At 39.7% G+C, this 9442-nt stretch overlaps 2 protein-coding genes across 6 annotated transcripts; both read left to right on the plus strand.

Annotated features, from left to right (window-relative positions):
* Positions 1-1001: 1001 nt before the first annotated feature.
* LOC113697118 (uncharacterized) lies at positions 1002-5541 on the plus strand. Of its 5 annotated transcripts, none has more exons than XM_072054852.1 (4): positions 1002-1810; positions 4347-4593; positions 4867-4902; positions 5015-5541. In XM_072054852.1, the coding sequence occupies exons 1-4, from the start codon at positions 1457-1459 to the stop codon at positions 5395-5397; spliced, it is 1020 nt and encodes a 339-aa protein (XP_071910953.1). In that variant the 5' UTR covers positions 1002-1456; the 3' UTR covers positions 5398-5541. The 5 variants fall into 5 exon arrangements, with proteins under 5 accessions (XP_071910953.1, XP_071910954.1, XP_027072387.1 ...); XM_072054853.1 differs by having other exon boundaries at positions 4867-4887; XM_027216586.2 differs by having other exon boundaries at positions 4870-4902.
* Positions 5542-6510: 969 nt separating this feature from the next.
* On the plus strand, positions 6511-8184 carry LOC113695770 (fatty alcohol:caffeoyl-CoA acyltransferase-like). Its single transcript, XM_027214915.2, has one exon. The coding sequence runs from the start codon at positions 6571-6573 to the stop codon at positions 8068-8070; it is 1500 nt and encodes a 499-aa protein (XP_027070716.2). The 5' UTR covers positions 6511-6570; the 3' UTR covers positions 8071-8184.
* Positions 8185-9442: the final 1258 nt, after the last annotated feature.

The raw sequence follows: 9442 nt of genomic DNA on the forward strand, positions 1-9442 counted from the left end.
TGGCAACCGTCTAAGTAATTTCTTTGTCAAGCCTGAAGCCCCCCTCCACATTCCCAATATATCTTATTATTTCGGGTTTTCTCCACTTCCTGGCTTTTATTTAATACTGCTCTTCCAGACATAAGTGAAATAAAAAGCTCAAAATTGCTTGAATAAGTCCACATTCTAGTTATCTTTTTCAAACTTTTGATGGTAAATAATGACTAAATCTTCCCTACACCAAACTCCCAAAAGAACAAAAGAAATCCAAACTCTTACCACTGCGCATCCTTATCTTTCTTCCCTTATTTTTTTCAAAGAAGGTTGTTTGATGCTTGCCATTGGTCAATGGCCCTGTGTATTGTTGTGTGGTTTGTGCGACTTCCATGTAACATCCATAGCCATAATAATGAGCATGTGGCTTTAATTAACGCTGCTGCACCCAGCAACCGGGTTGAAATTAATGTCCATATACTAAACATGTTCGCTTAAGATGAGTTATCCACCATATAAATTATAAGGTGCAGTACTAGCTACAAATTACAATGATTTAAATCCATAATAATGTATGTAGTAGCCTAGTGGTACACTTCTTCGATCAGGTACCTTTAGTTTATCCTGTAGTTTATTTGGGTCCTTTCCAGTGAGTTTCTCTTCATCTAATTCCTTAGCCCAATTGCCATTCCTGAGTATAGATTTTAATAGCACTTGCATTTCTGGTCTAGAGGTAGGCTTTTTTATCCTCAACTCATACTTGGATAGATTTGATTTTTAAAAATCTAATGACTCAAATGTGATATTACAATTTGCAAGTAATTTCTTCATACTGAGATTTTCATTTTTTACACATATAATACTGCATCCTGTCGCGTTAGTGTAAGCAAGTATTCACACTAAAAACTGGTTCATAAAAAATGAAAAAAATGTACTGCGTTCCCCCAACCCCAACCCAAAAAAAAAAAAAAGAAAAAGGAAAAAACGAGGCGTTATCTTTATCGTGTGCTATAAAATGAAATGCAACCTATATCATATGGGAGCAGTATCAAAAACCCAATTCATTCCTTCCTGTTCCTGGTGTTCATTTCTTCTGCACTCACCCAAACCCAAAGCCGAAGCCTAAGCCTAAGCCTAACCCCTACCCCTTTGGCCTTCGCATTTCGCAATCAAATAGGTCCCCGAAACTCCAGAGCACTCTTCTCTTCATCTGCGTCTTCTTCTTCGTCCACCAAAACCCCCCGCGACCCAAATCCCAACCCTATAACCCGTAACCGACCACCCGCCCGCCCGCTTCTCGCCGTTTCCCTGACCTCTCCAATTAGCCGCCCCCAGCATTTCTAACCCTTCCCTCTTGCAATTCACAGGAATACAAACATATAACGCACGCGGTTATAAATTTCTCTTTTTCTTTTTTTTTTTTGGCTGTTTCTGTGTTCTCCAGAGGCAGTTGTAGATACAGGTGGTGTTGTTGTTTGGGAAAATGGTAGGAGGCGGAAACAAGAAGGACGATTTAGTGATGAGCAACAATAACGTTTTTGCTGCTTTGGGAAGTTTAAGGAAGAAGAAGAAGTCTGCCGGCTCATCGGATAAGGATGGGAAGAGCAAGAGCTCTTCTTCGTCTTCTTCTAAGAAGCAGGAACCAAAGGTGGAGCCCGAGCCTCAGGTTTTCTGGTCGCCAGCGCCTTTGACGAACAAATCCTGGGCTGACGTGGACGACGAGGATGATGATGATTATTATGCCACCAACGCGCCCCCTCAGTCTGTTTGGGGCCGTGCCTCTGGTGCCGCCGAGGAACTGCAGACCTTGCCTAAGGAGAGCTCCACTCCTGTCGAGGTCTCAAAGCTTTTGTTAATTTTTTTTGAACTTTTCTTTGTTTTAAGCATTAAACTGATTTTATATTTTTATTTGTTATTAATGGAATATCTTGCTGTTTATTACTGTTTCATTTGTTAGCGTTTTTTTCCTTCCCTTTTTTAACCTTAAATGAATCATGCTAGTGTGCCATTTTGTAGCGATTAGGATTTCTGCTGCAGGAATTTTTTTTTTTTTTTAGCGATCAAAGATGTCATTTAATGTTTTGCAAGTGTTGATATGATACTGTTTGCGGAAAACTCAGAGAAGAAAATAGGGTGGAATGAAGAAAGGAAAAGGTTGATGGCATATTAGTTGGCGTGTTTTGCTATTGTTAATGATTGTTGAGATCTAGTGTCTTTAATGATTTGAGCTAATGATTAGGTCTCTTGCTTCTGTTTTTGGATACCTGTTCTGTTTTGATTTGGAAGATAAGATTTGAATTTTCAAATGTAGTTGCAATTTCGCAATGTTCAGAATGGTTCAGGATTTTGTCTTGAGCCGTTGATTGCATTATAAACCAAAAACGTGGAACTGATTTCCTTCATAGAAAGGAAAGAAAGAATTCTGAAACAGCTTCCTGCGGGAAGGGCTTATTTTTTGTTGGGTATTTGGAAACAGTTTCTTAACTTGTGGTATGGACACTTTTTAAATAGAAATCATCATGTAGATTTCTTCTATTTTTGGTTGGTGAAATCTTGTGTATGAGAAACATCATCTTACTTGACTACTGCTTTTGATATGGCTGGAAGTTGCAAAATTTGATCTTCTAAGGACATTTGTCGTTTGCTTGGTCTTCTAAAGATTCTTGCCATTTGTCATCTGTTTGGGATTTGTAGGACTTTCTCTATGTTCATGCTTCATTTTTGGATACTTCAGCACGTCAATTTGTCGAAGAGCACGCAAATTGGCATCGTTTATCAATTATTTTGGTTGCTTTGAGAATCCGTTAACTGCCATTTATGGTGTCAGTCTCCTTTAAATTTTGCCAAGTTGGTTACATGGCCTCCCATCGAGACTCATGTCTTTCTTTTTCCTGTTTTGGTGGAACTATTATTTACATGTCCTTTTCCAATTTTAGTCATTTCTTTGCATAGAATTCCTTTTTAGCTTCAAAATGCTCAAAACCTTATTATAGGGTAAGAAGTATACCTGTGACAATTATAGGCTCCATGAAAGAACTCAAACTAAGCCAAACTTAGGTTTAGGAGACATTGCTGCTGACTTTTTACTAAGGAATTGAAACTACAATCAATCCTTATTTTCTCCGAGAAGGAAAAATTCCCGGACTAGTTGAAAAGTAGACCAGCAGATTTTCTAAAACACCCAACGATAGTCAAGTCCCTTGACATCAATTAATTTCTTGCTTCATATGATTTGTGAATCTTACATTCGCTACATTCCAAAAGAATTGGGATTTTTTTCCCTTTTGGTTGGTGGTCAACAATTGTTTGCAAGCGCTCTCTCTCTTTTTCTCTCTCTCTTAGGTTTTCCTTTTTTGGGGGTTTTAATATCTGATTTTTTCTTTTGTCAGTGTGCAAGTGCGCTCTCTCTATAGTTTTCCTTTTTTTAAAATTATTTTAATATCTGATCTTTGTAAGGAATGTTTAATTTACTTATTTTTGTTGTCTGTTTGGAGTAACAGTTTAGTGTACGTACTTACCGATGGATGTAAATAGGTTAAGTGGTCTATCCATCTAAGCCAGTAAGAACAACCATTGTTCTTTTCCTGGTTCCGACAGATTATTTAGTGTGGGAGTTTGGTGGATGAATGGGTTTGCTTGAGAATTGAACCCTCTGTATGATGTTGGGGATCATTAGTACTTGCAGTATGTGCAAGCAATTGAGAAGAGAATCTTTGATTACAGCATGGTGGTTGACCTGCCTCTTTTTTTTAACTCTTAATACATGTGTGGGTACCTTCGCCCAATAGAATTATGTGTACTAAATCATGTACGTCAAATGAAATTGAGATGCTATAGCAGATGGAATGATGACAATTAATAAAAGCAAAGGGCTCTGCTTTGGGTGGCTAGATTTGTTACAATTTTTTTTGGCTTTCCTCTTGGCTAAGCATTTATGTGAAGGCATCATGTCTCTTCCTTGAGTTGTTTGATCTGGAGATCTACAGGCCCCATCTTTGAATCTCTATAGGCTTCTTTTGGTTGCATGTCTATTGAATGATGGTCTTGCTTGCTAATTTGCTTGATGCTGAACGACTTGTGACACCTTCAGTCAAAGTTCATGCCTTTTCTCTCTCATTTTTCCAACTTTGATACTGAGGATGTGAGAACCTTTTTCAGTCAATTTGGTTTACAAATTTCGTATTCTACTTGCATCATCACCTGTTTGGTTTTCATTGTCACAAATAATTTCATGCATCCTTTGGTTCCTTTTTGTCTTTCTTTAACTTTTAAACTTGGGCATTTGGTTAAGTATTTTTTTTTATCTTTTTGTACTTGTTCCCTGTAAAGGCAGACAGTTAAAATGACCAACTCTCATGTCTTGTGGACATCAGGAAAGTGAAAGTGAAGAAGAAGGTATTGATGAAGTGGATGATGATAATGAGGATGAACATGAGCATGAATCTGAGGTACCGGTAGAGAAAGAGCCTGTAACTAAGAAGCCTGCAGAAATTCTGGTACCTAAGGAGTCAGAAAGGCAGTTGTCAAAGAAAGAATTGAAGAAGAAGGAATTGGCTGAGCTTGAAGCAATGCTCGCTCAATTTGGATGTAACAAGCCTGACGAAGAAGATGCATCCCAAGGTAAGTTCTGTTTTCTCTATTTCTTTGTTTTTCATTAGGCAACTAAGTCAAAAGTAGTCTCTTATTTTTATGCTGCAACATATCATAAATGTCAACATGTGATTAATTCCTCTGAGCCTACAATTTCATGATTGTGGCTTGCAAAGAAGCTATTTGCTAATTAAGAAATTTTCCATTGTCTTAATTTGACGTCTTTTGCTTCATATTAATTTGTTATACTGTTTCTTACATCCTTTTCTTCTTCTTCTTCTTTTTTGCTTTTTGGTGGAGGAGAAGTTGGAGTGTCATTGTGCGGTACAGCATTAGATGGTTGAATTCTTACAGACTGTTCTTTGCGGCATGCCCAAAACTTGTTATTTTAATTTTCTTTTTGTCTGGAAATGTGGTTCGTTGTTCTTAACTTGCATGTTGCTACTCTCAGGCGTTCAAGATAAGAAGGTGGAGGCTCTGAATGAGGAGGTGAATAAGAAGGAGAACACTGCTCCAGGCGAGAGCAAGAGTGCAAAAAAGAAGAAAAAGAAGGATAAATTGTCAAAGGAGTCCAAAGAAGAACAGGATCAGGCTGTGGGTGTTGAGGTTGGAAGTGGAACTGATGGGAACGTCAGGACTGAGGAGTTAGAAGATGAACCTGTAGATGTGAAAGAGAAGATAAAGAAGGTAGCATCAATGAAGAAGAAAAAGTCTAGCAAGGAATTGGATGCTGCTGCCAAAGCGGCAGCTAGTGAGGCTGCTGCAAGGAGTGCAAGACTAGCTGCAGCAAAGAAGAAGGAGAAGAGTCACTACAACCAGCACCCCCAGCGGTAGATCTTTTTGAGTAATATGAGCATGTATTCTCTTGTTCATTGTTAAATGACAGTAAACAAACAATAGATATTTTGCCATTTAAAGTGACTCTTGAGAGATGTTACCTTTTTGTTTAAATCTAGAGAAATTTCATGGATCTTGAAATTAGGTTCCTTGATCTTTCCCTTTATCCTCCTTTTTATTAAAATTTCTTCATTTCCTGCTCTTTGGTAAATTTGCTATGGATGTTTTACTGAGTCAATAAATAAATGGATTAACGCAATTGATTCTTCATGAATGTGGCTGGTAGAGTAAGCCATTAAGGGCGCGAAATTTTCTAGGATATGATGGTCTCGAATGTGCTTTTCCTCCCCCGATGTATGTCTTATGGTTTTGCTAGATGTATTAGCTTCTGTTTAGTAGAGTCATAGGTCAATCCGTACCATTGTCAAGTTCACTTCTTTCCTTTTCACCTATGGAGGAGGACCAGCCCACCCGAAGCTAGCGTTTTCTTCCAGGTCGAGTTCTGCGTAACCATTTTGCACGTAAAGAAATTTTTAGTAAAATAAAGCTAAATTTATGGTATATACCTAGCTACTTTCCAACCTCCGTTCTTCACCTAGCTATATGGGCGCCTTGCAGTTTTGTCAATTTGGACTCAGCTATTTCACCGTTCGTACCCTTGGGTTTGCACTTATCATGTTTCAGCTATGCTACAAAAATTTTGGCACTTTGTATGCGGACATTTTCTACCAGTCCTTAATAATTTATGGTATCAAAGGATTACGTTGAATATCCAAATGTTATGCACGCCTTCCGTACTTATTTGACTGAAGGTGTCAATCTATATACAGATGAAGGTGGAATGTGTGACATGGATGTATCTAGGTTTACTTTTTGAATACCAAATTTCATGTTGCAAAAGGTGCAGAATAGAAATTTTGGGTGTAAAGTGAAAATGGTTTGAGACCATGCAAGTGTAAAGTCACGCTGGTACTATTTTCAGAAAGGGTCTTAACCGTATATGTACAAAATCCCAAGGGCATTCATAACTCTGTTGGATATACCACCACCAGCAAATCACCAACTTTCGTGTACTACTGATACGCACACAAAAATCCGAGGCAGAGAGGATTAAGCATTGTGCAGAATCATGAAAAATATCAATATCAACTGCTTCACACCAAACGATGCATGATAACCTCCAGTTTTGCCGTCTGTAATCTTTGCATTTTCAATTTCTATAAAGTCTTCCACAAGGCCCATCAACCCGTCGTGCTCCGCCTCATGGCCCCAGGGGTTGAAGAGCTGCAATTTCCTCATCTTCAGATTCCGGTATCCATAAAATCCATTTCTCCCGTCCTCCCTGCATGTCCCGTCCCAGCAGCCGACGGCGATACCCTTTACCTCTCGAATCTTGATGACGCGATTGGTGTGCGAGTTTTTACTCCTACCGTCTACTTTTACCGATCAAACAGCGAGAAACCGGTCGCGTCGGTTCTCAGAGATGCTCTGGCAAGCGTTTTAGTGCCTTACTTCCCCTTCTCAGGTAGGCTTAGGGAGGCGAAAAATGGGAAGTTGGAAGTGTTTTTTGGACCTCAACAAGGTGCACTTTTCATTGAAGCTCAAACGGATATGTCCTTAGCCGATCTTGGAGACGTGACCGTGCCAAACCCTGCATGGACGGCATTGATCTACAAGTTCCCTGATGAAGAGCAGTACAAAGTCATTGACATGCCGTTAGTAATAGCACAAGCGACTCAATTTAGCTGCGGTGGCTTTAGTCTTGGGCTGAGGATGTGCCATTGTCTTTCCGATGGGGTTGGAGCTATGCAGTTCCTGAGTGCGTGGGCTGCCACAGCGAAAGCCGGCTCGTTGGTTGTGAATCCCAAGCCTTGTTGGGATCGTGAAAATTTTCGGCCCCGCAATCCTCCTAAGGTTCAATTTCCGCATACAGAGTACAAGAGAATTCTCGATGGCTCAACTCTGACGAAGAGCCTGTGGGAAGTTAAGCCCATTCAGAAATGTTATCGGATTAGCCGCGATTATCAAGCCCGTTTGAAGACCTTGGCTCAAGCGGGAGGGGATTTGCCATGCACCACATTTGATGCCATGGCAGCCCACGTGTGGAGATCCTTTGTGCAAGCATTGGATGTGAAGCCTCTGGATTTTGAGCTGCGCCTGACATTTTCCGTCAATGCAAGGCCGAAGCTCAAAAATCAGCCGCTGAGTGATGGTTTTTACGGCAATGTACTGTGCGTAGCATGTGCCACGAGCACCGTCCACGGACTTGTTAACGGATGCCTCTCGGACGCAACCTGGCTGATTCGCCAGGCTCGGTTGGATGTTTCCGAGGAATATTTGAGATCTACAATTGACTACATCGAAGTTGATAGGCCCATGAACCTGGAATTCGGAGGAAAGCTGACAATAACACAATGGACTAGGTTTTCGATTTACGAGTGTACTGATTTTGGGTGGGGAAGGCCCATTTACGCCGGTCCAATAGACTTAACTCCAACGCCTCAAGTGTGCGTTTTCTTGCCCGAGGGAGGAGCTGATTCCGAGGGTGCCATGCTATTGTGCATCTGTTTGCCGGAATCGGCTTCGCGCAGATTTGGGGAACTTTTATCGCTCAATGAGATTCCATTAACGGCTCGTGAAGTGAGAGACAGCCAAGGTGGTAAGTGTTAATATAATAACCCCACCTTACTCTTCATTCCTGCAGGGTTATTGCGATCTTAGTCTAACTAGATGTTAATTTTGATCCCATAACCTGTAAATTAATTCTGCTGTGCAATAAATTTATTTCCCATTATCTCTTTCATAATGGAAAGAAAGAAAGCTAATTCTAACGGAGAATAGGATACTAAAAGTAAGATGGTCAACGTCTATTTTCTAACACTCAAACTCAATCTATCTTCTCTCGTGATGGATTGAAAGTAAAACCCAAAACGATAATAATAATTAGTACTTAAGACTGCAGAGTCATTCACAGATATCTTCCCTAGCAAACTCATTGCATTTTAATTCTCTCCTGTTGTTACGCTCCGCAAGACTGGCCTGCAGATTAGATTAATCAAAGCTGAATTGGACCCAAATCAATTACTAGTTTCAGTTACTACTGTAAATTTGGGGTTACAACGTGGAACGGTTGAAGGATGGAAAAAGTACCTGTATCCTTGTACTATATAAAAAAAAATGAGTTGTGATGAAAGAGGGTTCGAAAAATGAGTTGTGATTAAAGAGGGTTTGAATTTCAGTCGTATGGATAGGAATTATTTGGAAATATGAAATGTTATATAGTTTTATTAAAATTTTTAGTACGGCTGAGGGCAGTATGTGCTTAGATATATTTACCAAAATGCCCTTATTTTGTACGAGTGTGTACTGCAATTAAAATGTATTATTATTAATTTTATCATATTTAATAATTATTTCTTTTCTGGATGTACTATTATTTGTTGAATAAAAGATTTTCTATAATCACCGATACCCAACATCCACGGGATGTACACGCATTCCCCTAGTTTTGCCTCTAATAACGTCCCCAGTCCCCACCCTGATAATAATGTTGCTGTCGGCACATTAACAAAAAGTACTACACACGACTCTCCAATCCCGCAGGTGTTCTCTCTCAGTTTACCTAGTAAGTATAATGTTTTCTTCGTGTTGACTCTCTTGAGAATTTCTGATGAGAGAGATAATTAGACAGAATGCTGGCACATCATCATAAAAACTGTTACAAAAGCAGATGGTACCAAATTCGGGCAAGCGTTGCGGATAATAAACCAAATTCATACCCCCTGCTGCTGCATAATAAACCAACGGAATTTAAGGAGGTCTTTGCTGCTAAGACATTTTTGTCACTTTGTATGTGACGGAGAGAAGTAGGACTAGTCCAAGAAAACGAAAACAAAAGGCCTCCATTTCCCATTCCGATGTTTCCCATTCCGATGTTTTCAGTCGGTTATCACGCAAAGTGGCGCAACTTATAACAAAAGCATTTCCAGTTCATAAAACTCCCATTTCACCCCACTTTCCATTTTCAATACTTGACTTTCCT

This window comes from Coffea arabica, chromosome 6e, assembly GCF_036785885.1.
Source record: "Coffea arabica cultivar ET-39 chromosome 6e, Coffea Arabica ET-39 HiFi, whole genome shotgun sequence".
In the NCBI taxonomy this organism is placed as follows: Eukaryota; Viridiplantae; Streptophyta; class Magnoliopsida; order Gentianales; family Rubiaceae; genus Coffea; species Coffea arabica.

Excerpts from the sequence above, each read along its gene's own strand:
- LOC113697118 (XM_072054852.1), top strand. The coding sequence starts at position 1,457 with ATGGTAGGAGGCGGAAACAAGAAGGACGATTTAGTGATGAGCAACAAT. Across the intron at positions 1,811-4,346 it reads AGAGCTCCACTCCTGTCGAG|GAAAGTGAAAGTGAAGAAGA; the intron begins GTCTCAAAGCTT and ends TGTGGACATCAG. Across the intron at positions 4,594-4,866 it reads CGAAGAAGATGCATCCCAAG|AAGTTGGAGTGTCATTGTGC; the intron begins GTAAGTTCTGTT and ends TTGGTGGAGGAG.
- LOC113695770 (XM_027214915.2), top strand. The coding sequence starts at position 6,571 with ATGATAACCTCCAGTTTTGCCGTCTGTAATCTTTGCATTTTCAATTTC.